The sequence below is a fragment of the Chanodichthys erythropterus genome, chromosome 3 (assembly GCF_024489055.1).
Source record: "Chanodichthys erythropterus isolate Z2021 chromosome 3, ASM2448905v1, whole genome shotgun sequence".
Classification (NCBI taxonomy): Eukaryota; Metazoa; Chordata; class Actinopteri; order Cypriniformes; family Xenocyprididae; genus Chanodichthys; species Chanodichthys erythropterus.
In genome coordinates this window covers 50,868,995-50,896,430 of record NC_090223.1, presented here as the reverse complement: position 1 = coordinate 50,896,430, position 27,436 = coordinate 50,868,995, and the positions used below count along the sequence as shown (strand labels likewise).

At 34.7% G+C, this 27,436-nt stretch overlaps 1 protein-coding gene across 1 annotated transcript; it reads left to right on the top strand.

Annotated features, from left to right (window-relative positions):
- Positions 1-12,741: 12,741 nt before the first annotated feature.
- On the top strand, positions 12,742-26,392 carry tsen54 (TSEN54 tRNA splicing endonuclease subunit). The gene is made up of 11 exons (XM_067377101.1): positions 12,742-12,822; positions 15,271-15,429; positions 15,529-15,592; positions 15,675-15,758; positions 17,291-17,389; positions 17,586-17,638; positions 17,748-17,852; positions 18,975-19,546; positions 20,886-20,946; positions 21,078-21,191; positions 25,331-26,392. Exons 1-11 carry the CDS (start codon positions 12,761-12,763, stop codon positions 25,476-25,478), a joined length of 1,521 nt encoding a protein of 506 aa, XP_067233202.1. The 5' UTR covers positions 12,742-12,760; the 3' UTR covers positions 25,479-26,392.
- The last annotated feature ends 1,044 nt before the right edge of the window (positions 26,393-27,436 follow it).

Here is a 27,436-nt window from a genome sequence, read left to right as displayed (position 1 = left end):
ACATAATTCACGTTACTTGTAATGCGTTACCTCCAGCATGGGTATAGTATGTAAATGTTCTATAAATACCCTGGTACTTTTACCAAAATATGCAGTTTATACCAGAACACATTGTGAGGATATATCCCACAATGCAATGCACTAGACTTGGTCGTCAATTTCCAGTGAAATGAATGAACCAGAAGAACAGGCTGTCAAACGTTGAAGTCATTGTTCAACATGAAATGTTTACTACCATGTATTCTCTCTCATGACAAACCTGTATAATTACATGGATGTCAAATAAATGAATTAAACATGCAAATGATGAGGTCATGTGAGGTCATATTTCTAGTTTTGCGAGTCAAAAAACTTGTGAAGACCAAAACACAACATACAGTAAGCTGGCCTTTTAAACAGGGTTGAAAGCTAAACGTATGGTCAAAGTAAATGTCTATGCGTGCTGGCATGCAGACAGGTCACGTGACCCACTGCGGTAGATCTGAACTGTGCTGGTCCCCCGGATATTATCATGGTTAATGGATGAGCTGAAGGTCCATGAAATTTATGACACTCATTAGCTTAGCGTCCCTCTCGCTGGCTCTTTTACAGCGAGGCGTGGGAGGGGCCGCGTGTTTGCGTGGGGTGATCTTTAGCCCCTGCTCTGGGATCAGACAAACACTTATTAACTGAGAGGAATGCAAACAAGCCAAGACTTTAAGGCTGAACACACCAGAGAGAGAGAGGAAGAATCTACCCCCATCCACACACACACCTCATACATAACAACAAAATTAGCCATGCAGGGAACCAGCTAGAACATTCTGGAAGAGTGGAATCTCCCTGAGGGTGAATAGAGTAGAACACTGTGACCTTGAGGAGGAAAGTAAGGAGTGTGCTGCCCGTATGCCATACACACATTAATCAGCTCATATCTGAAGTCACTGGAAGTTTATGAACACTGAATACAACAATAATTGTTCTGCATTGACAAAGCCATCATAATGTTGTTATACAAACTTGAGTTTCTGACTCCTGCTAGAGTTTTTAAGTTATATCGGCCAAACGTTGAAGGTTTTCCTATAATGGATGATCACATATTTACATTTACTTCCATCACACATTTTTGACTGTAATTTGACAGACGCTTGGTGCTTTCAAGCTACATCCAACAAACTCATTTCAGTTATTCATATGGTTTGACTTGGGGTTTATTATTTCTGACTGGACTCTCCCATAACAGACAATCCAAAATCTCAAAAATGACAGACTTCCCATGTGAAAAAGAAGTACACTTTAGTATAGTTTTTAAAATAGTACTTGGTAACACTTTATTTTGATGGTCCACTTTAGACTACTATCTATAACTTTGAAACTACATGTCAACTAACTCTCATTAGATTATTAGTAGACTGTCTGCTTAATATTTGCCAACACTTTATTTTAATGCTCCCCAACAGACATTCTACTAACTACAAGTAACTTTGTAACAACAAGTCAACTATCAGTCGTATTAGTAGACTGTCTGCTTAATATCTGCTAACACATTATTTTAATGCTCCTCAACAGACATTCTACTAACTACAAGTAACTTTGCAACTACATGTCAGCTATCAGTCATTAGAGTATTAGTAGACCATCTGCTTAATATCTGTTAACACATTATTTTAATGCTCCTCAACATATATTCTACTAACTACAAGTAACTTTGTAACTACATGTCAGCTATCAGTCATTAGAGTATTAGAATACTGCTTACTATCTGTTAACACTTTATTTTGCTGCTCCCCAACATATATTCTACTAACTACAAGTAACTTTGCAACTACATGTCAGCTATCAGTCATTAGAGTATTGGAATACTGCTTACTATCTGTTAACACTTTATTTTAATGCTCCCCAACATATATTCTACTAACTACAAGTAACTTTGCAAATACATGTCAGCTATCAGTCATTAGAGTATTAGAATACTGCTTACTATCTGTTAACACTTTATTTTGCTGCTCCCCAACATATATTCTACTAACTACAAGTAACTTTGCAACTACATGTCAGCTATCAGTCATTAGAGTATTGGAATACTGCTTACTATCTGTTAACACTTTATTTTAATGCTCCCCAACATATATTCTACTAACTACAAGTAACTTTGCAAATACATGTCAGCTATCAGTCATTAGAGTATTAGAATACTGCTTACTATCTGTTAACACTTTATTTTGCTGCTCCTCAACATATATTCTACTAACTACAAGTAACTTTGCAACTACATGTCAACTATCAGTCATTAGAGTATTAGTAGACCGTCTGCTTAATATCTGCTAACACATTATTTTAATGCTCCTCAACAGACATTCTACTAACTACAAGTAACTTTGCAACTACATGTCAGCTATCAGTCATTAGAGTATTAGAATACTGCTTAGTATCTGTTAACACTTTATTTTAATGCTCCCCAACATATATTCTACTAACTACAAGTAACTTTGCAACTACATGTCAGCTATCAGTCATTAGAGTATTGGAATACTGCTTACTATCTGTTAACACTTTATTTTAATGCTCCCCAACATATATTCTACTAACTACAAGTAACTTTGCAAATACATGTCAGCTATCAGTCATTAGAGTATTAGAATACTGCTTACTATCTGTTAATACTTTATTTTGCTGCTCCTCAACATATATTCTACTAACTACAAGTAACTTTGCAACTACATGTCAACTATCAGTCATTAGAGTATTAGTAGACCGTCTGCTTAATATCTGCTAACACATTATTTTAATTCTCCTCAACATATATTCTACTAACTACAAGTAACTTTGCAACTACATGTCAGCTATCAGTCATTAGAGTATTAGAATACTGCTTAGTATCTGTTAACACTTTATTTTAATGCTCCCCAACATATATTCTACTAACTACAAGTAACTTTGCAACTACATGTCAACTATCAGTCATTAGAGAATTAGTAGACCGTCTGCTTAATATCTGCTAACACATTATTTTAATGCTCCTCAACAGACATTCTACTAACTACAAGTAACTTTGCAACTACATGTCAACTATCAGTCATTAGAGTATTAGTAGACCGTCTGCTTAATATCTGCTAACACATTATTTTAATGCTCCTCAACAGACATTCTACTAACTACAAGTAACTTTGCAACTACATGTCAACTATCAGTCATTAGAGTATTAGTAGACTGTCTGCTTACTATCTGTTAACACTTTATTTTAATGCTCCCCAACATATATTCTACTAACTACAAGTAACTTTGCAACTACATGTCAACTATCAGTCATTAGAGAATTAGTAGACTGTCTGCTTAATATCTGCTAACACATTATTTTAATGCTCCTCAACAGACATTCTACAAGTAACTTTGCAACTACATGTCAACTATCAGTCATTAGAGAATTAGTAGACCGTCTGCTTAATATCTGCTAACACATTATTTTAATGCTCCTCAACAGACATTCTACTAACTACAAGTAACTTTGCAACTACATGTCAGCTATCAGTCATTAGAGTATTAGTAGACCATCTGCTTACTATCTGTTAACACTTTATTTTGCTGCTCCCCAACATATATTCTACTAACTACAAGTAACTTTGCAACTACATGTCAGCTATCAGTCATTAGAGTATTGGAATACTGCTTACTATCTGTTAACACTTTATTTTAATGCTCCCCAACATATATTCTACTAACTACAGGTAACTTTGCAAATACATGTCAGCTATCAGTCATTAGAGTATTAGAATACTGCTTACTATCTGTTAACACTTTATTGTGCTGCTCCTCAACATATATTCTACTAACTACAAGTAACTTTGCAACTACATGTCAACTATCAGTCATTAGAGTATTAGTAGACCGTCTGCTTAATATCTGCTAACACATTATTTTAATGCTCCTCAACAGACATTCTACTAACTACAAGTAACTTTGCAACTACATGTCAGCTATCAGTCATTAGAGTATTAGAATACTGCTTAGTATCTGTTAACACTTTATTTTAATGCTCCCCAACATATATTCTACTAACTACAAGTAACTTTGCAACTACATGTCAGCTATCAGTCATTAGAGTATTGGAATACTGCTTACTATCTGTTAACACTTTATTTTAATGCTCCCCAACATATATTCTACTAACTACAAGTAACTTTGCAAATACATGTCAGCTATCAGTCATTAGAGTATTAGAATACTGCTTACTATCTGTTAACACTTTATTTTGCTGCTCCTCAACATATATTCTACTAACTACAAGTAACTTTGCAACTACATGTCAACTATCAGTCATTAGAGTATTAGTAGACCGTCTTCTTAATATCTGCTAACACATTATTTTAATTCTCCTCAACATATATTCTACTAACTACAAGTAACTTTGCAACTACATGTCAGCTATCAGTCATTAGAGTATTAGAATACTGCTTAGTATCTGTTAACACTTTATTTTAATGCTCCCCAACATATATTCTACTAACTACAAGTAACTTTGCAACTACATGTCAACTATCAGTCATTAGAGTATTAGTAGACTGTCTGCTTAATATCTGCTAACACATTATTTTAATGCTCCTCAACAGACATTCTACTAACTACAAGTAACTTTGCAACTACATGTCAACTATCAGTCATTGGAGAATTAGTAGACCGTCTGCTTAATATCTGCTAACACATTATTTTAATGCTCCTCAACAGACATTCTACTAACTACAAGTAACTTTGCAACTACATGTCAGCTATCAGTCATTAGAGTATTAGTAGACCATGTGCTTAATATCTGTTAACACATTATTTTAATGCTCCTCAACAGACATTCTACTAACTACAAGTAACTTTGTAACTACATGTCAACTATCAGTCATTAGAGAATTAGAATACTGCTTAATATCTGTTAACACTTTATTTTAATGCTCCTCAACAGACATTCTACTAACTACAAGTAACTTTGCAACTACATGTCAACTATCAGTCATTAGAGTATTAGTAGACTGTCTGCTTAATATCTGCTAACACATTATTTTAATGCTCCTCAACAGACATTCTACTAACTACAAGTAACTTTGCAACTACATGTCAACTATCAGTCATTAGAGTATTAGTAGACCGTCTGCTTAATATCTGCTAACACATTATTTTAATGCTCCTCAACAGACATTCTACTAACTACAAGTAACTTTGCAACTACATGTCAGCTATCAGTCATTAGAGTATTAGTAGACCATCTGCTTAATATCTGTTAACACATTATTTTAATGCTCCTCAACAGACATTCTACTAACTACAAGTAACTTTGCAACTACATGTCAACTATCAGTCATTAGAGAATTAGAATACTGCTTACTATCTGTTAACACTTTATTTTAATGCTCCCCAACATATATTCTACTAACTACAAGTAACTTTGCAACTACATGTCAACTATCAGTCATTAGAGAATTAGTAGACCGTCTGCTTAATATCTGCTAACACATTATTTTAATGCTCCTCAACAGACATTCTACTAACTACAAGTAACTTTGCAACTACATATCAACTATCAGTCATTAGAGAATTAGTAGACCGTCTGCTTAATATCTGCTAACACATTATTTTGCTGCTCCTCAACAGACATTCTACTAACTACAAGTAACTTTGCAACTACAAGTCAACTATCAGTCATTAGAGTATTAGTAGACCATCTGCTTAATATCTGTTAACACTTTATTTAACAGTCTACTACAGTCTACTAATTCTCAAATGAGAGTTAGTTGACATGTAGTTACAAAATTACTTGTAGTTAGTAGAATGTCTAAAGTGGGCCATCAAAATAAAGTGTAACCAAGTACTTAATATGGAAATAACATTCTTTAAAAGAATATCCAGTAACCCTTTATTTATTTTAGTGTCCTTGTTACTGTTATGGTATGCTGGTGTAGAGAAGAGGCAGATACGGATTTCCACAATTACACGTAGTATTTAATACACAGAAGGCAAGGAGAACCAAACATACACGTTATACAACATTCAAGACGGACAAGGAGTGAAGGGAGTGAGTGCAATATAAAGGGAGTACTAACAATAGAGTCTAGGTGCAGGTGATGAGTGACGATGGGGAGCTGACGAGGGAAGTGAGTGCAGGTGATGAAACAGGAGGATACTGGGAAATGGAGTCCAGGGAAACAAGGGATCTGTAACAGTTACACATGTTACATGTAGTTACTGTAGTAATAACTATGAATTACATGCATAATTACATGCAACTAACCATAAACCCTAATCCTAACACTAACACTATAGTAAGTACATGTAGTAAATTATTAAAGTAATCATTACTTTATTGTAAACTTACACTGAAACAAGGACACCTTAAAATAAAGTGTAACCGAATATACTTGTGTGAACTGAATGTAATGTTTACAGACACTTAATTGCATGGTAACTGCAATTAAATGAAAATGTATTATAGTTATGATTTATATTAGGACTGAAGTACATCTTTATATGTAATTTCATAATTACTCCTATTGTCTTTGAAATATGGTTACTGCTGAATGTACTGACAAGCATTTATGATAAACTAAAATATACTTTAATGTACTTTCTATTGAAATTTTTGTGTGATGTATTTAAATACATTTTTAATTACTTTTATAATGATGAAGTTACAATTAAATACATTTTAAATGTATTAAGTTTAAATAATTATTAATAATTATATTATTAAATAATAATAAATAATTAAGTTAACACACTAGAGTTAAAATTATAATCAAGTAGCCTACTTTACATGTGCTTTAGAATGTAAGTCAACACATTAAAATAAGTGTACTTCTTTAAAACATGACAAAATATTATTAATACATAATGATTTCTTTTAAAATGTACTAATAAAACTTGACATTATTAAAAAGTAACATTTTTAAAAGTCTACTTAAGCGTGATAAGAAACAAGCATAAAAGTGTCTCTCTTTAAGTGCACTTAAGTGGCCTTTTATTTCATCAATATTATATTATCTACAAGTACAGTTTTTTAAATAGACTTTTAAGATTTGAATCTGTTTTGTCAATGCTCAAACAGCCAGCCAAAACACCAGCAACAGTAACCTCTCTAAACATCAAAAGCTTATAACCTCTAATATTCTGTCCAATTATTCGAACTAATAGACTTCAAAGGCCTTCAAACTAGCCTCATTTAAAACTTCTAAACAAGTCTCTATCAAGCAAGTCTGCCTTTGTTAGACTGGATCAGCTGGACTGAAACATGCCATTAGCATACAGTCGCACACCAGAGGATCTGGAAACGGGGGTGTTTGAGTAGGACTACTGGCTACATGTGGCATTGCGCCGAGCGGCATCACTAAAAGTGCAGGAGTGTAAACAAAGCACTACGGGCAGATTAACAGATTAGTGCTGAAGGAAGCAAAACTACCGGATGAGTCTGTGATGCTATGAAGGTAAATGATTTGTCCTCAGCGTGGCTTTGTTTGCTAATAGTTTCAATGGTGTCAGCTTCTGCACTGCAGGCCTGTTTGCACAGGATCAACCCTTTAAAGAGACTGAGAGGTCTTTGATTTTCAGGACTGAGAGGCATCCTTTGCAGAAAAAGACTCACTGAAATAAACAGGAGTTCTATATTATTCATTATAATTTGATCATTCATATAAATCGGCAGCACTTGAACCACCAACTGTGTGTTTTTGTACTCAGAGAGCTTGCAGAAATAGGTAAATCCATAATGAAGTAGATGTTTGAGCCCAAAAAGCTGGTAATTTGATCATTTTTACTAAGATCGCGAAGAAAAACAACAACACACAGACGTGTTTAATTCGGAAGGATTAGAATAACAAAGTAGGCCTGAGAAAACTAGTGTTTTCTTAATAAGACTAGAGTTGATAATCGAGTTGACCTTTTAATGTGACCTCTCTGGCAGTCTGCTTCACCACAGTGTTTTGAAAACCAACAGTCTGCACAAAAGTGGAAAAAAACCCAACAGCTCTGCTGATTTTAGATGAGACAGACCCGATTCAGTGCATTAACCAGCGGATTAGAGAGTCACATACTCTGAAAGACCTTCACACATCCCAAAACCCGGCAGTTAAGCGTTCCTGAATGGGATGAAGAGAATCACATACAAAGCTTTAGCGTCACTTTTGGATCGCCACAGGAGTTGTTTGACGTAACTGACCACAAATCTGTAAAGAACTGTATAATGAACCAAATAAAATCTTTACAATGCCCATTCAAGATGTTCATGCATCTGTAAATGATTGGATATCATAAGCATTGCCAAGGCAAAGCATTATTAAGTCAATTCTTGTGCAGTAACAGTGTTTTTTGAAATGATACAAACCAATGGATACGCTCAAAATATCACATAATTCATCAAATACATTGTTTATTCTTATATTTTCCAAACAAAAATGTCACTTTCTGGAAGAGGAACGGGATATTACAAAAGACTAACAGGGTGGAAAGTGAAAAACCTATAACTAATTATTAAAAACAAAACTGAGAGAAACATTTCAAATAGAACCTATAGTGAAAAAAAGAAGTACCCTTTAGCTTACTTTTAAAACTAGTATTTATTATTGTAATATTACACTTTACAAGAATGATGTAATGCTTTTGGACACAAATAACTGCATGTTAATTACAATTAAATTAAAATGTGTTATATTTTTACCTTTATAAGTCAATAGCTGAACTTTATAGTGTTTTTAAGTACCAAACAGTTGATGGATCCCATCGACTTCAATCGTATTTTTTCCATACTGGGGTCAATAAACTGTTTGGTTACAAAAATTCTTCAAAACATCTTCTTTAGTGTTCAGCTGAAGACAGAAATTCATACAGGTTTGGATCAACTTGAGGGTGAGTAAATGATGACAGAATTTAAATTTTTTGGGTGAACTATCCCTTTAACATTCACCAGATAATTTAATTGTATATGGTGATGAATGAGAACAGAATGCCATGCATCAGAAACTATATACACGTATATATATGTACAGAACGGGTCATGCTGAGCCATGCATTTCTCTGCATGGGTGGCCCCGTTTGGTCAAGAGAGACACCACTGTCAGCTTAAGCCGTTTGTTGCCATGGCAATGGGTAGGACTTGGGAAGCTATCTTGCTTACTGGAAACGTGGTTCATTGTTGACTTTCAGGAAGGTTGTGGAGGAGCGCAGGCAGCGCTGCAGGAGGAGCTGCAGTGGCCGTGTTTTGGTTTTGAGGTGTCTGTCTCAGGTGCCTGAGCTTTGTGGCCATTCAGGTCAAACAAAAGAGAGCTGGATGTGTGATACGGACAAACACACGTCACCCTTCACATCTTTCACCTGATACCCCTGAAAACACTTCAGTAGACCAGACATCATCCAGTGCGCTTCATCAAAGAGTCAAGCACTAGACATATATATGAACAGACCAACAAAAATCAACTGATTAAATAAACTTTTACAACTCTTTTCTACAAAGGTTTACCTGTTAAAGGCATAGTTCGCCCAAAAATGTCATCATTCACTCACCCTTTAAGTTGTCCCAAACCTGTATGAGCGTATTTCTTCTGCTGAACACAAAAGAAGACATTTTGAAGAATGTTTCTAACCAAACAGTTGATGGACCCAAATGACTTCCATAGTATTTTTTTTCCATACTATGGCAGTCAATGGCTACTGTCAGCTGTTCACTCTCAACCAATGGATTGACAGCGCAGAGTTGTTTGGAACTATTGAGAGCTCCATAAACCATGTGACCTCATGGCGGCAAGATCAAAGCAACTTTAGGCTCTGATTCATTCATGGAACATTTTTTACCGGAAACGGGTGTTCATCATAATGTTCGGATAACCTAAAAAAAGGTTTTTAAAACATTTAAGAAACTGGATGTTTAAGAGAACATGTAGAAATAATAATTCAATGGTAATGTTAGTAAAATATTCTTAGAACATATTTTTGTTGACCCACTTAAGTAGGACTTAAGTACATTTTTGTCAGTTGAAAAAATACTATAGTAAATTATAGTAAATACTAGTGTTTTTGAACCATACTATAGTAAAGCACTTCAATTAATTTGTTGTGATAATTCTATAGTTGCTGTGATAATATAACAACTATATAAACAAATTACTTTACCCAATATGGCTCTAAGTTTACTTTAATCTATAGGGTATATTATAATACAATATACACTACAGTTTACTGTAGTAAAAACTAAAGTATACTACAGTATTTATTATCAGTTCTATAATTAATACTACAGTATTCTGTGGCATTCATTAACAAAGTGTTGTAAATACTATAATATATACAGGCAGTATACTACAATTTACTATAGTATGGTTCAAAAACACTATAGTATTTACTATAAATTACACCCATGTAAAAGTATTTTTTCACCTGGGTTATGATCAACTAAAACCCAACAGTATTTTTAATTGGCTTTTGGATTATTGCCAAACGTTTCTGATTTTTACATGTTTTGTTCATCATGATAATCTTCACAAATGAACACAACTTATGAATTTTGAAGCCTAAATTTAATCCTATAGCTAAATGTAGATACACCATGGTCACCATGGAAATTTCACGGTCACATTAGGCTACTTACAACTCTTTCAGTCTCTTTCAAAAACATTTCCCCTGAGAGTTTGTGTTAGAATAGTTCACAAGAGCGTTATTATAAACACAATGAGGTTGTGAAACCAATTAGTGAGTAGACGAGTTTACCTGTTCGGCCTGATGACATTTAATGTCCTCGACAACCTCTGTTGTCGGATTTAGCCACTTGTTTGCATCTGCCTTTTACAAGACATAAAAAATCACAAGAGGGTATTATTGATGTTTGAGTCATTCCTGTTATGCAGTGATTTTTACTGTCTCAATGATTTATTTACTCATATTATTTATAAAATGAGTCACATATTTTTAAGAAATGGCTTAAATTGTATATTTAATAGATTTTTTAAAAACTATTTTGTATTTTACACACCTTTTTATTGATGTATGCATTCAATTTTATCATGTCCTCAGTGAAAAGTCATCAACTTTCACAAGAAATATAAACCATGAAATGATAAAAACCTCAGAATATTTTCAAATTATGTTATAGACTAGGCTAAACTGCCTCTAATCATACATATAAATCATGTGAAAATAGTTATTTTTTTAGAATTTCCCTCAATTACCGTGTCCCTGAAGTCATCTTCCACCCTGTTAGTATGTACTCTTTCGCCTTCCAAAACTATTTAATATAGCAAATTCTATACATATGTATATATTATATAAATGATTTATTTCTTAAAATTGTCACATTCAAATTGTAATAATAATATAAAGATACTGAATTATGAAAATAAACTGCACAGTTCTTTTTGGAACCTTATAAAAAGGGGCTCTATTCAGCACCAAAATTGTTACAAGCCAAAGACACTAATTTGGTACTGTTTAGAACAATTTTTACTTAAAAGTTATTTTTAAAGTCTAATAAATGTTGAAATTGATCACATTTATACTGTAATGTGAATGTATATAATGTAAAAAATATAAATTTCATTATTTTCATAGAAACATCAGTATTAGTATAAGTGATACTGGCCTTCATTTATGTAAAAAGATGCAATTAAACAAGTATTTAAAATATAATGTTGCTATTCAAAAAAGGGCATTCTCTAGCCATCTGAGCAGAGAATTGTTTTGCCACCATGATGTGATAAGAAACCACATAGCTATTTTTTGTCCCTCTCCCAAAGGAAATCTGGATTTTTTACACATTAAAGATGGCAAACCATGCAGGACAATGACGGAAAGCTCATCCACTGTTAGAACCTGTTAACACTGGTGTTCCACCCTGTTATGCTCCTTTCCACCCTGTTAGACAAGTAATTTTAAATAATAATTTGACAGCAACGTTAAATATTTGGCATACTTTTGTCTTATTTTGTGAGGTGAGAAGCACTAACAGCATATATATGTTTTTGAGCAAAAAAATATATATATTATTTGCCATCCTATTGGCAAGAATGGGCACAAAAAAGTACCTGTTCTTAATAATCAAGACATATTCTATTCATCAATATTTATTTTATTTTTTTGTTATTGTTTCAAGGACAAAAAATACTAAGATGGCAAAAAGGACATATACTATCCAAGAAAAGCTCATTATTGTTTAACATTTACATTATTAACATGTTGCGATGACTATGTATATGTCCCTAACAGGGTGGAATATTTTCATGGCCAGTGTCTGAACAATCTACCTACAGTATAATTATTATTTTTTTGAGTCCCTGAGCTTTACCAATATGTATTCCTAATAAATAAACATGTCACTATTTTGGCAGAATGCTAAAAACATGAAAATCATTAACCTTTTTTCCCAACACTTATGAAGCCAAAATGTTACCGCATACCAGGAATGACCTGTTTATGTATTAGAATGAAACAAATATCTTGAGCTTGAGAGCTTAATTCAGGTATTTAATCAAACCCCTGCCACAAAAACCCAAAACAAACAAAAAAACACTTCAGTGCAATGGAAGTTTCCAGGTTTTGGCTTACAAAAATATCCCTGCTGCAACTCTTAATATATCATTTAATATGTTAATATTGTATTTTAACCGTCTTTTTAACTTTCATCTTAATCCTTAATAAAACAAAACACCACCACCAACAAAGTTGTAATATGTGCTGTGCCGCCATCTATTGATAAAGGCGCACAATCGCATGTATTGTATCCTTTGCGCACTAGGACCCCGACACGACACAGGCAGCAGTAAATATGGCAGACAGCGACACATCTACAGATGCTCACAAACTCAATGTTTATCAGGAGTTGCTCAGGTAAGTGTCATCGTGTATTCACTGAAATAAAGCCGTTGTTAATTGTTTGTGCCGTTATAGTTCATTGATTCGTTCATGATATGCAACAACACAAGTGATAACCCTCGCGTCAATGTGCTGAAACTGGAAGCATGCGCTGGACAGCAAAGCAAACACTAGCGGCGGCGCGCCCGTCGCTCTCAAAACACGCTTCGCGAAGCTCCGAGACCTGCGAATCGTTTATTTCGAATCAGTGATTCGGAGCGCACAAGTCACGTGTTTTCAGTAAAAGAGGCTTACTTTCATCAAATCTGTTTCGAAATGTTTCCCATTTTCAGTAGTTCCATTGACTCTCCATAAAACAAACAAAACAAGCCCTACAGTTTAATAAAATAATACATACGGCCTATTAGAAGGCCTTTATATTTAATGGTATTATGATGCATTGATTATTAATTGTATGTACTAGATTACACCTTCGGAAAATCATTTGCAATTGGTTTGCAAGAGGTATTTTGTTGTATATAAAGAGTTTTTGTTGTATTTACACTCTTCTGACCAGCAGGCGTCACCGGCGTGTGACGTTTCGAGCGCTTCGAAACAGTGAATCATTTTGCGAATCAATTGATTCAAAGTTTCATTTGGTTCAATTGATTCAAAGTTTCGATTTCTTCGTTTCTCCGTCACCAAGCAAAGTAAACACGCTAAAGTTAGATCATGTGACAACGGGGTATGACAGAAGATGTTCTCAGTTTAGAGAAATTTCTCTGTTGCATATTTTTATGACTCTTTGAATGAGGATCAACTCATGTTTCAGCTTTGAGCACTTTTGATCCACTACTAGACTACTATAAAACACACATTACACATTATACACTATTTATATCAACAATTTCCAATAGTGAATGTATGCATTACAAGTCTTTCTTGTAAACCACAATGAATAACCAGAGAATGTTATTAAATATTAATACCATTCTGTGATGGAAATGACCTTGCAAACATTTAGGAATGAAGGAAATAAAGAGGTCTCACACTGTATAGTCTTGTTAAGGCTAATTGCCATAATAGGTAAATCAAAGTGATTAAAACACACAAATAATATTTTCACCCACTTCATTTTACTTCATTATCTATGAAACATTTTGTAGAAAAATCATGTTCAGATGTATTAAATATGATCCATCAGGCTCTTGTATTACATTTATCTGTTTATCTCTCAATCATCATTGAGTTTTAAAACTACAGAGCTTTGCATTTAAATATCATTTCACTAAAGATATGGAGTGACAACTGATATTTATGTGCATTTTATGTAAGTAGTCGCTATATTCTCATTGAATTACATTATAAGATATCAGAATTTCATCTTACTTTTTGGCAATATAAACATCAGCAACTGCACCAAATTGCACATTTTTGCTCAGTTTGGGCCTCTAAATAAAAGGAGGTGTTTTCCTCCTTGAGTGTGAGCTTCATATTCTCACTATATATCATACTATTATGAGCCTGATGTGTAAAATATGATGAAAAACAAACACTTTTCTTTTAGATTTTGTCTAAGGGTTCAATAAATCATACCATTTCAAATGATTAGTTTTTCTGACTATTATTACTTATAAAACGGTTAGTTCCTGTCCTTGATTCTGATTGGTCAATAGCTGTGCTTTTTTCACGATAAAACACGGCTATGACCGCTTCACCCAATTCTGTGTATCACTACACAACACCCTTAGCAACCACTCTTGGCAACATAGACTGTTTGTTCTCAGTTGATATTGTTCATTGAAGCTTACTATATTATGTAGAAGAGTATTGTGAGAAAGAGATCGAGTGAGCGAGTTTATTACCTGCATTCAGATTTAGCATTTCCCTTCAGGTCAGTGCAATGTTCATAATAAAAAAAATCTGTTTAAATGTCCGATGTTTTATCTTGTCCTTTTAACAGTTAAGGGGATTTCCGTGACTGACAGCACTAGTCAAAGCATTTGTCACTTGCGTCTTGTTTCTTGTTCACAACAATTCAGTCTTTTCAATGTAAAAGTCTTCTCTACTGACTGACACACTCATAAAGACAGTCTTTGCTGCCATCTAATGGCGTAACAATGTAACTTCTGTTGCTGTTCACGGTCAGGGACTATTTTTTTCTGGCGGAAGGAAGGCTTTTAGTGAAAGTTTACATCATGAAAGTTGTATTGATACATATTTTTGGCTTTAATATCTGTATTGCGTAACCGTTTTATAAAAGCCATAAAATAGATCAATAAAATAGAACAATAAAAACAGCTATTGACCAGCCTCTTGTACCTTATGGCTTACATATGTCTGGCTTTACGAGGTTACGATTGTTAAGTCTGGATTTAAGCTTTAGTTTGTCAGTATGAGAATATGTTAATGTGTATTGTTACACATGTAGTAGTTATACTAGTACATTGCATTTCTTTTCATTTGTGTTGGCTTTGCATGCAGTCCATCAGAGCTGTTTGAGGCGAGGTCCCGGAGCCATAAGATACCAGTGAGGGGTCAGAAAGACTTCCTGCCCGATGGGTCTGAGAGGCAGACGGCCCGTCTGAAGCAGAGTCTGGACGAGCACTGGACACTCCTGGCCGAGGAGAGGGTCGAGAGACTGTGAGTCATGTCATAAAAACACACGCTCACTTACTGCACAACACCGTGAATCTAAGAAGAGGGGAAGAATTGTCCTGATGCGTTTGTGTTTCTGTGCAGAGGGAATCTAGTGAAAGCTGTCTGGATCCCTGAGGAAACACTAGTGGAATTACAGTCACCAGCAGTGAGTCCATGTAAAACATCAAATGAATGATTGTCTCCATCTGTTCATTGTCAACCCTTAGTGACTTAGTGTTTTTTTGCAGGGGAAATTTTGGCAGACGATGGGTTTTTCAGAGAGAGGCAAGCAGTACCTGCATCCTGAAGAGGCTCTCTACCTCATGGAATGTGTGAGTGGACATTTGCATTCTCATATTTATGTCACACTATGAGTAATCTTATATATATTTATGCAGTGAAGTCTAAGAGGTTGCACATTCTTCAGTGCCACATGATGCTTCAGAAATCATTCTAATATGATGATTTGATGCTCAAGCCACATTTATGATAGGTCTGTTGATTTAACACATTAATCTGATTAATTAGTTATGGGAAAAAATGATGTGTTAACATTATTAACACATTTAACGCCTCCACCCCAGGTCATCTTACATTTCATATAGTTGATTAGTGACAAACATGAAGCAGGACAACAACTCATTGTGTGATGAAGCCTAGAATGCAGTTAGAATACCTCTAAAATTCAAGATATCAATGATTAAATATGAGGTTTTTTTTATACAACAATAGGTTTTTTTTATATTGTCTACTTTTGTCAACACAAATATTACCTATAAAGCCAGAGCAGAACTTCTCCGTCTCCAAGCAACACACAGTGTTCATTCATTAATTTCTTTATTTAACCAGGTTAAAAACACTCATTGAGATTAAAATCTCTTTTACAAGAGTGACCTGGCCAAGAAAGCAGCAAAAATAACATAGACATACAAATACACATCAAGAAAAAAAAAAAAAAAATACAATCAAGGATCACAGCAGCAATTTATAATTTATGTGTTTAGGATAAAACGCATAATCTGTTAAAAGTAACCTAAACTCATTTAGATTATTTCTTTTCTGAACGAATCTGCGATTTGAGCGAATCAGTTGGGTGAACCAATGATTCAATGGTCCATTCATAAAGAGAGGTATTTACTTCACTCCTGAATGAATCACCATTTGAACAGATCAAATGAATAAATGAATCAACGACTTACTCATTTAGACATTTAACGCCACCTACTGGCAGTTTTAGTTTCTTATTTAGAGTATCATTTCATTAAAAAAAATTATTTCGTATTTCCATATTACTAAAAAAGCATACTTCATCCAAAAGTGAAAATTCTGTCATCTTTTACTCACCCAAAAGTTTATGTTTAAGAAATTCTATGTTACATCAAATCAAATATTTTTTTTCTAAAAAGCTACTTTTTGTAATGCTTTTCTCATTTAACACAATAATGAATTTAAATTATCTTTTGGGGGTAAATTCTTATGCAAAATTGAATGTGCAATAATTTTGCGATTAATTAATCACTACATTGTGTAATTAATTCGAGAATTTTTTTTGGTTACACTTTATTTTAAGGTGTCAGTATTACTGTGTAATTATACATTTAAGTACTGAGTAATAATAATTAACTACATGTACTTACTATAGAGTCAGAGTTAGGATTAGGGTTTGGTTTAGGTTAATTATGCATAATTTCTAGTTATTACTACAGTAACTACATGTAACATGTGTAACAATGACACTGTAAAAGAAAATGTTACCAAAATTTGAATCGCTTGACAGCACTAATTTATGATTATCAATGTTGAGCTTAACAGCTTAATATCTTTGTGTAAACTGTATCTTTGCAATGTTTTCTTCCTAATTCAGGGCAATGTGCAGGTGTTTTACCGGGACCTTCCTTTGTCCATTCAGGAGGGATATGAGCGCTTTCTTTCTTGTGAGACTGTGACTCTTCATCAGTATCAGGTTTGTCTCCACTGTCACCTGATGAGAAAACACTCTTCCTAAAGGTGCACTCAGTATTTAGTGCTGTTAAACATATTTTAACGCTTTAAAATGATGTACACTGTCAGAAAGTTCCAGACCACTGGAACAAAGAAGAGTGAAACATACAGTAACAATATACTGAGTGCACCTTACAACATTGTCTTCCTTCATTTAGGTTTTTGGACATTTGAAAAGGCTTGGGTATGTTGTGAACAGATTTGACCCCAGGTAACAACCACGTACTTATCCTCAGTACAATCAATTGCTGTTGCATCTACCGAAATGATAGTATCAGATATTTTACTACAGTGTCCAATAAAAGTCATCTTTCACACAGTTCAGTCCCGTCTATATATGAGAGACAGCTGAATCTGCCGGCATCATCGCGGGACAAGCAGAGAAAACAGCTGAAGAGGAAACGCTCTCAAAGTCCTGTATCCAGGTACACGTCAGGTTTCCCACCGCAGTCTTCTTCTGCTCCTGTTCATGTTGAAGAACAATTACATATTTATATTTTGAATTATGATTTATTTTTATTTTTAGGTGTATATAGTAGAAGCAGTAACACTTTACACCAAGGTTCCATTAGTTAACATGAACTAACAATGAAAAATACTTTAATCTTAGCAAATGTTTCATATACTTGAGTTGACATGAACTAACAATGACCTGTTGTATATTTATTAACCAACACTAACAAAGATTAATAAATACTGTAATACATGTATTGCTCATTGTTAGGTTATGTTTGTCAATGCATGAACTAATGTTAATTAATGGGATCTACAGGGCTTAAAAGCTGCATGATTTATGGACCAAACTAGCAGATGTCCTCCTTTGTAAAATCTGTTTTCTGATTGTAATCTGACCTTATTTGCCTTCATATATTACAAGGCATGACTTAAATTAAGATGAAAGCAAAACTATATCTATTAAGGATGTTAATATTATTTGTATTTTAATTTAGCTCAATGGAAGTGTTAAAATTATCTCATTTAAATATTTGAATTTTTCTTTTTTTAGTTTTTTTAGCAGAGATTTTTAAGCATCTGCCCTTTTTTTTTTTTAGACCTTAAGATGAAACCTTTTATATTTAATGAACTTTATTAACTAAGCAGCTATAGTCAGGAGAGATGTTTGACTTTGCATAATTTAAATGGGTGTATTCAAATCCCAGGGAATGTTCCTGGGACAAATTGTTCCGGGTAATTTCGGTTAAACAAAATGGTTTTATAATCACTGAAGCAGTCCACACTGCGAAATCAATCTCTTGCATTGCATATCTGCACTTTGTTGTTCATAAAGTTCAAGTCATCTTTATTTATACATCGCTTTATAAAATACAAAAGCAATTCAATTCAAAGCAGCTTCACAGTGATAAAGAGTCATGAACATGAAATGAAATGAGGGTTAAAATGAGGGTTAAATGTTAGATGGGGTGGATTTGCCACGTTTAACCTAGACAACAATTTATAAGTAGCCCAATTCCCCCGGGAAACCTGCGGACTGCTACTTAAATTTAGTTCTAACTCTATATTCTCATCTCTTTCTTGATTGGCCTCAGTGAAAAACAAAACACATCACCAGTGGAGAAGACAACAGCTGAAGACCAAAGTGACGAGCTAGTTAAAAACAGTGAATCGCCGGCGGCCACAGATCTACCTCCGCAGGAGCCCATGCAGTCCGCTGAGGCTTCTGACAGGACGTGGTGGATAGAAGGGGATGTCCAGCCTCCACCTGCTCAAGCCCAAAGCACAGCTCCTCGCTGGGACTTCAGCAGCATCTCTTTCCCAGACCTGGGCTCTCGTAGGAGCCGCTCGGTCTGCCTGGCTTCTCCAGACCGCAGCCTGCTGCCCGGCGCTCTGGAGGTGGGCGACTGTGATGTGACTCCTTGGCTCAGCAGACTCAACGTGAAGCAGGAGAAGCTGTCGCGCCGGGACAGGGAGCGCCAGAGAGAGCGAGATCGCTACCGCAGGGATGTGAATAGCGACCGAGAGGTGCGACGCTGCAGGAACTGGGCGGAGTATTTACAGCTGCTGGAGGAGAGGAGGCGACGGCGGCAGAAAGACAGACCCGCGCATCTGTGGGAGAGGGAGGTGACGCCGCTCACTCAGCCCGGCCAGTGCGCCTCACACCGTAAGAATACGCTTTTTCATTAATAGTTTTCTCAAATGACAATGTCAGAACAAACCCGTCCTCTATTGTTTGATCAAACAGATATACTGTCCTAAACTCGACCTGATCGAGCCGCTCAAACGAACAGATCGCAGTTGTGTTTGGTGCTGCTAGCGGCACAGAAAATACACGTCACATGAATGAAAATGCACCCAAAAATGAAAATTCTGTCATTAATTACTCACCCTCATGTCGTTTCACTCCTGTAAGATCATCTTCAGGACACAAATAAAGATATTTTTGATAAAATCCAATGGCTCAGTGAGGCCTCCATTCACAGCAAGATAATCAAAACTTTCAGATGCCCAGAAAGCTACTAAAGACGTATCCGAACCACTGATTCAAAACAAAAGATTCGTAAAGCTTCATGAAGCAGTATGTTGAAATCACCCATCACTAGATATTGTTGAAAAGTCTTTTTTTTTTTCCGGGCACAAAAAGTATTCTTGTCGCATCAAAATTAAGGTTGAACCACTGTAGTCACATGAACTGTTTTAAATACGTCTTTAGTAGCTTTCTGGACATTGAAAGTGTTAATTATCTTGCTGTCAATGGAGGCCTCACTGAGCCATCGAATTTCATCAAAAATATCTTAATTGTTGTTCTGAAGATGAATGAAGGTCTTACGGGTGTGAAATGACATGAGGGTGAGTAATTAATGACAGAATTTTCATTTTTGGGTGAACTAACCCTTTAACATGTTCAGGTTTTTTTTTTCTAAATTCATCTTTCGTTCATATTTTTTGGTCAAACTAACATAAGAATTAGGAAGCGTTGTTTTTTCTAATGAGGTTTATTAAATAAACCAAATTAATCAAAATTTAAAAAAAAAATCAATTTGTTAACATTAACATTTGTATATCATTATTAAAAAAACAATAATTGTTTGTAGTGTTTATGAATAAATACCATATAATAAAATAATAATGATAATAAAGTGTTAATTCATGTTTGTTCATAATACATTGAGTAATAGTAATTTCTTACAATTTAAATGTCAAAAATGTATTTGTATATTTAGAACTGAACCAAGATGAATAATAATTCTTCGTTTTAATTTCATGATATCTAATGCATTAAGTAATGCTATTTTATGAATAAATGATAATATTTATATAAATGTGTGATAAATGATATGTGTGAATAATAAATTTTTTGGTTATTAAAATAGGTTCGCAGTCATTTTGTTTTATTCTTCAGTGATTTATGCTTAGAAAATGTAATGGTGCACCTGTTTGTGGAAAATACCTGTTTTTGTCTTTCTTACATTCATAATTTTTTTTGTCCTATTATGGTGCAGGTGAACTGCTGGACCAGATCAGCATTGTCAAGTCTTCGAGCTTGTCCGAGGGGGTTTCCAGGTCTATATGCTCACCTTTACTATCCTGTAGCCATATCATATTGACGGATGTAATTAAACCCCGTCAGAGTAAACCTGGTAGTAAGTCTTTGAGATGATTGAACTGCTGTTTTGAACAGTCTGTTTTCTCAGGTTGTCCCCGTCAGACCAGTGGAAGATTAGTTTTGATGTTTACCAACCGGACACGGTGGCGGAGTTTAAAAAGAGCCACCCCGGAAAGCCTTATAGCCGCATGTGTGTCTGCAGGTAAACACTGACACAATACACTCAAATTAGTCTAGTCATTCATTACGTGCTTTATGATTGTCTCTTTCCTGCTGTATTGATTTTGTCATTTTGCCTTAGTTATACAGTGGTTGAATCACACTGACTGCTGATTCATGCTGGAAAATTGGTTTATGTTTTTGACATGGAATATGCATCAAGTCATAAAAATGTTTAATAATATGCTATATTTGGCCCATCTGAGATGTTTTTACCCATTAAATAATGTCTAGGAATAGGCGTAACAAATTGGACTGGAGATACTGAAAATAAAACATTTTAAATGTTAATTATAAGCTAAAAAAAAATGTTTAGGAATAGACTTAAGCTCAAAGTTGGGCTTCACAGTGATTTTACCATGAATAAGGTGTTCTTTGGCGTGAAATGACGCAAAGTTGCAGCATCATTTTGATAAATCAGTTTTGAGAAAGTGCTGTAGCCCTCGGTTGATTTTCTTAATCTTAATTATTATTCCTCCCGAATAGGAGTGTATGGCAGCCCTATGAACCGCAAGTAGGAAAATGATGAAATTTGGCACACTTGTAGTGGTGATCCGGAATAGTAATTTTGGGGTCTCTTAAAGGACCACCATCAGTTCAAAAAATCACTTATTAGATTTTTTCATGTTATAACTTTTGACCCCTCCTTCATAGAAACAAAATTCTTAGTACACCTGACTCCTCTCCTCATGCTGATCACATTCAATAACATCTTACATTAAGACTCCACCTATTACAGTAGTCGCCATTTTGAAATGTACTGTATTCTGTTTTTCGCTAGTCCTAGTTTCAAATGTGGTCTAATTCTTACCAATACAGAATTTTGATTTTCCCTTTTCTTCAAAATGTATGACGATGTGATGTAATGGATCTTGACCCAAAATTAGATTAGATGCTATATTTCAGACAGACTTTGATTTGTTGAAACTCTGAACACGTTGTCAGCACCATGATATGAGGGTACATGTGCAAGTTGGGAACAGCGCCACCTGCGGGTCATGTATACGAAAAATTGCTATTTTTGCTCATAACGTTTGAAATGTTTATCAGAAAATCATGATCTTGGTCTGCGGATTCCTCGTGACAAATCCCTCGACAAATCCCACCAATTTTGCCAGGATCAGACAAATTGCCTGTCCACCATTTTGAAATTTGTCATAAACTGTGATAGATTTTAAAAGATTTGACATTTCGGCACAAAATTAGGTAGGGATCATCGACAGCATGTCCTGAAAAGGTTAGTTCACCCAAAAATGAAAATTCTGTCATTAATCACTCACCCTCATGCCGTTTCACACCCGTAAGACCTTTGTTAATCTTCAGAACACAAATTAAGATATTTTTGTTGAAATCCGATGGCTCAGTGAGGCCTTCATAGCCAGCAATGACATTTCCTCTCTAAGGATCCATTAATGTACTAAAAACATATTTAAATCACTTCATGTGAGTACAGTGGTTCAATATTAATATTATAAAGCGACGAGAATATTTTTGGTGCGGCAAAAAAAAAAAAAAAAAACTACTTATATAGTGATGGCCGATTTCAAAACACTGGAAGCATCAGAGCGTTATGAATCAGTGTGTCGAATCATGATTCAGATCGCGTGTTAAACCGCCAAAATGCTGAAATCACGTGACTTTGCTGCTCCGAACCGCTGATTCAACACGCTGATTCATAACGCACCGATGCCTCATGAAGCAGTGTTTTGAAATCGGCCATCACTAAATAAGTCGCTATTTTGTTTTTTTTGGTTCACCAAAAATATTCTCGTCGCTTTATAATATTAATATTGAGCCACTGTACTCACATGAACTGATTTAAATATGTTTTTAGTACATTAATGGATCTTGAGAGAGGAAATGTCATTGCTGGCTATGCAGGCCTCACGGAGCCATCATATTTCAACAAAAATATCTTAATTTGTGTTCTGAAGCTTATCGAAGGTCTTACGGGTGTAGAACGGCATGAGGGTGAGTAATAAATGACAGAATTTTCATTTTTGGGTGAACTAACCCTTTAAGAGAAGTTTTAACACAGCGCCACCTAGTGTTCCAGAGATATAAGTATTTTTGCAAAACACACTTTGAACACAATTTTGTTTTCTGACAGCTAGTTGAACATGTGTCCATGTGGTGCATAGTGATAAGCAACAAGCACCAAGTAAAACTTTTTCAAATGCCAATAATGGCCATATAAAGTGCTTGGCCTGTAATAGCTGCTTGCAGCTATATTATTATTATTATCATTATCAGAATCAGAGTACTGAATAGTGCAGTAATGTATACTGAACTGTGCACAACATTTGCCTTGTGGCCACATATCTAGAAACGGCCTGTCAAAAACATCTGCCTGTGATCTCGTGAAACACATTTTTTTTTGTTGAAATTTTGATGTTTAACACTCTGAGGTCTGACGGTATCGCCGGCGATACCACCGTGGTTTTTTTCTTATCAGTGTGAAAGAGACTCAAAATACTCCGTCAATGTTGCACATACAATTAAGAGTTATACACCATTTTAATCTGTGGAATATCTTCTTTCATTTGTGTACACTCAGAGTAAAAACAGAATTTTGTGCTTTTTGTAAAATAAAGAAAACTAACATGATGCGTGATTTCTCCTCTCCCTCTGAACGAACTCCAATCTGATAGTTCTCAGAAAATGAACTGTAACTTAGTGAATACTAATGACAAAAAAATTACACTTATGTCTAAAAAAACGTTAAGATGTCAGGTTTTAAATCATGTAAGTCAAATCGAAAACAAACCTTCTTTGTTAATGTAATCTGTATGAAAAGAGAGCCATGTCAGAAGTCTGTGATTCAGCTCATTATCTGCTAATGCGGCCACGCCCACGGAGCCAGCGCTATTCAGACGCTAATTCAGTCAATACATGCATTTATTATCTCAATCGTGTATTTATTGTCTTGAAAAGTGTTTATCTGGATGTAAAAGTCATGGTTAGCGATCTCTAGAAGACATGCAGTTACTTCCTGTTTACTTGTCTTCTACAGATGAAGTTTAGATGAGTTTTTGTTTCTTTAGCGCCCTCCTGCTGCTGTATGTATTGGAAACTCCATTCATGGAATAGCCTCTTCTTCTTTTAGATGAATTTGTGGACTAAAATGCACAGAGCGCCCTCCGACTTCAAGGATGAATTGAAAACACCAGCGCTCATAGTAATGACAGTGAATATTAAATAAAAATAACTCCTCTGTATAGAAAATTGACATAAGCATATGAGAATCCAATATTTCTCCAAATGTGCATGCTTTTAAACTAAAAGCCTATATTCAGACTCTTTGCATCACAGAAATACATTATATTTTAAAGTATAATATAAAACCATTACTTTATATTGTAATAATATTTTTCTGTATGTTTCATATATCATAATGAGCTTGAGACATCACAGAAGGTTTTTTTTCACAGCCTACCTGACTGAAATGCCTCATTAATATGCAAGTCATTTCAGCTCATTACTATCCAATTCTTTTGTCTTCTCAGGTGAGAATGGCCCATTTTCAGTGGTGATTCACGCCTCCTTGCATACTGTGTTTCTTGGCAAAAAGTGTCTTACAAAAACTAAATCAATATATTGTTAAATATGAAGGAGTAGGCAGCATAATTTTTACATAATTTTGAAGCAAAAACTCTAGTCTACAACCTCCAATACCCTAAAGTCTTATGAACACAGATTTATTATACTTTTTTTGGCCTTATTTCAGTGACTTAAGTTTTTTGTTTTTTCAACAACCACGCATAAATGTTATTCCTTCAAAAACACAAACATGTACATACATGTTCCTCACATATTATTGTAGCCTAGTTTGTGCTGAATACAGTGTAATGACACTTTTTCCATTAATATGTTTATGAACAACTGAAAAAAGCACAAATGTCAGGGCATGTCAAAAGTTCTCCAGGCCCCAAATCAGCCTCAGACTCCAGAGGGTTAAATTTTCTACATGAATTTTATGAACTTGCATATATCTGGTTATGATAGAGCTCCTGATAAAAGCTCAAATCATCAGGATCTGTGTCTTGTGACAAGAAATCTATATTGTCTGAAAAGGTCCTGATCTGAGCATGCCAACTGATTTTTGTCTGCGTACATTGACAGTTTCGACGGTCCCGTGCCTGATCTGCATGTCATGAAGCAGCTGTCCTTTCAAAGCGGAGATGTCCCAGTGACGTTTGCTGTGGTGGATCATGGTGACATCTCTTTTTACTGCTTCAAGGATTTCAAACTTCCAACTGATGTGTATTAAGGAGCATTTCTAAAACTGTACTGAAAAATATAGATCTCAGGGTATTAAAAGGGATAGTTCGTTCAAAAATGAAAATTCTGTCATCTTTTGCTCACCCTCATGCCCTTCCAAGAATGCTGGTAATCAAACGGTTCCCATTGACTTCCATTATATTTTTGACTGCCATTGTACAATGGAAATCTGTTGGAACAAAACTGATTGGTTTCCAACATCCTTCAAAATATCTTCTTTTGTCTTTCACAGAAGAAAGAAACACACACAGGTTTGGAATGACATGAGGGGGAGTAAATGATGGCAGGATTTACATTTTTGGGTGCACTAACCCTTTGATTTGATTTTAATAGAAAACTGTTAAGAATTTGTCATGTGCAAGTTATACCAAAACTATTTACACCAGCATTTCTGTCATCAAAACATTTTGTCTATTGTTGGCACAGAAAACATCAAAGTCTGCTTTGGTCAGTTGATTATGTATGTCTTCAGGACCATCTCTACTGGTTGGATGAACATTTCTTTGAACTAATTAACAAGCTTTCAGGGTATCAGGTTTAAGTTTTTTCCTGGCTCTGTTTGTGTTCTCCATATTGAAATAACTATATGGATATCTTGGTTTACATACATTGGTGATGATGGTTCTTCATTATTCAGTGCTTATCATTACTGCGCTTCAGTGGAAAGGAAGCCACAATGCAAATATTCAGTTTAGAATGGGAAAGCTAGATGAGCATTTCAAATGGTCAAAGTTTGTCATTGAAATTTAAGCAATAACTCAATAAAACAATCTATTTCATCAGATATGAGAATGTTTATCAATAACCATGTATATCTGGGTGCCGCTGTTTGTGAATCCACATCTCTGCATCTACATTTCTGCAAAAGTTTCCAAGTTAAATCTCAGATTTCTATTGCATTTTGAGTTTGATCTTTTTGTTTGGTTAGCTGTCAATCAATTAAAAATTGGGACCCACTTTATATTTTATAATTTATATTTTATCTTATTTATAAGTGTCTTTAACTACCTACTACGTACTAAAGTACTCATTTGATTAAGTTGTGTGCAATTGGACTATAATACTTCACATTCATCTGTCAGTGTTATGAACTGCTGTTTTTCAGAGGAATCAGGCATTAGAGTCCCCTTTACACTCAAAATACTGGCTCGCATGTCAGTGATTTTCATGCCACATAATACATAACGTTAAGATTTTTAAAAAATATGAAATTGCAAAATTATTTGTATTTTGTTGTTTCTTAATAACAAAACAAATGTTTTTTTTTTTTTTTTTTTTCCACAGCAGTGAAATTTTAGTATCACTGATATACTATTATTGTTTTTTCTATTAAAGTATACTATTACAGTGGCAACTAACTGAAATAAAATAAGTATACATTTCTGGTAACACTTTACAACAAGTTTCATTAGTTAACATTAGTTAACTACATTAGTTAACATGAAATAATAATGAACTGCACTTATACAGCATCTACTAATACATTATCAAAATCTTGTTAACATTAGTTAATGCACTGTGAACTAACATGAACAAACAATATACAACTGTATTTTCATTAACTAAAGGTGCCCTAGAATTAAATATTGAATTTACCTTGGCATAGTTGAATAACAAGAGTTCAGTACATGGAAATGACATACAGTGAGTCTCAAACTCCATTGTTTTCTCCTTCCTATATAAATCTTATTTGTTTAAAAGACCTCTGAAGAACAGGCGAATCTCAACATAACACCGACTGTTACGTAACAGTCGGGATCATTAATATGTACGCCCCCAATATTTGCATATGCCAGCCCATGATGTTCCCAACATTATGAAAGGCATTAAACAAGGGCAGCCAGTAACATCTGGATCTGTGCACAGTTGAATCATCAGACTAGGTAAGCAAGCAAGGACAATAAAAAAAAATGGCAGATGGAGCAATAATAACTGACATGATATCAT

Coding starts and splice junctions, on each gene's coding strand:
- tsen54 (XM_067377101.1), top strand. CDS start 12,761: ATGGCAGACAGCGACACATCTACAGATGCTCACAAACTCAATGTTTAT. Junction 15,430..15,528: donor GAGGAGAGGGTCGAGAGACT/GTGAGTCATGTC, acceptor GTTTCTGTGCAG/AGGGAATCTAGTGAAAGCTG. Junction 21,192..25,330: donor AGCCGCATGTGTGTCTGCAG/GTAAACACTGAC, acceptor GTACATTGACAG/TTTCGACGGTCCCGTGCCTG.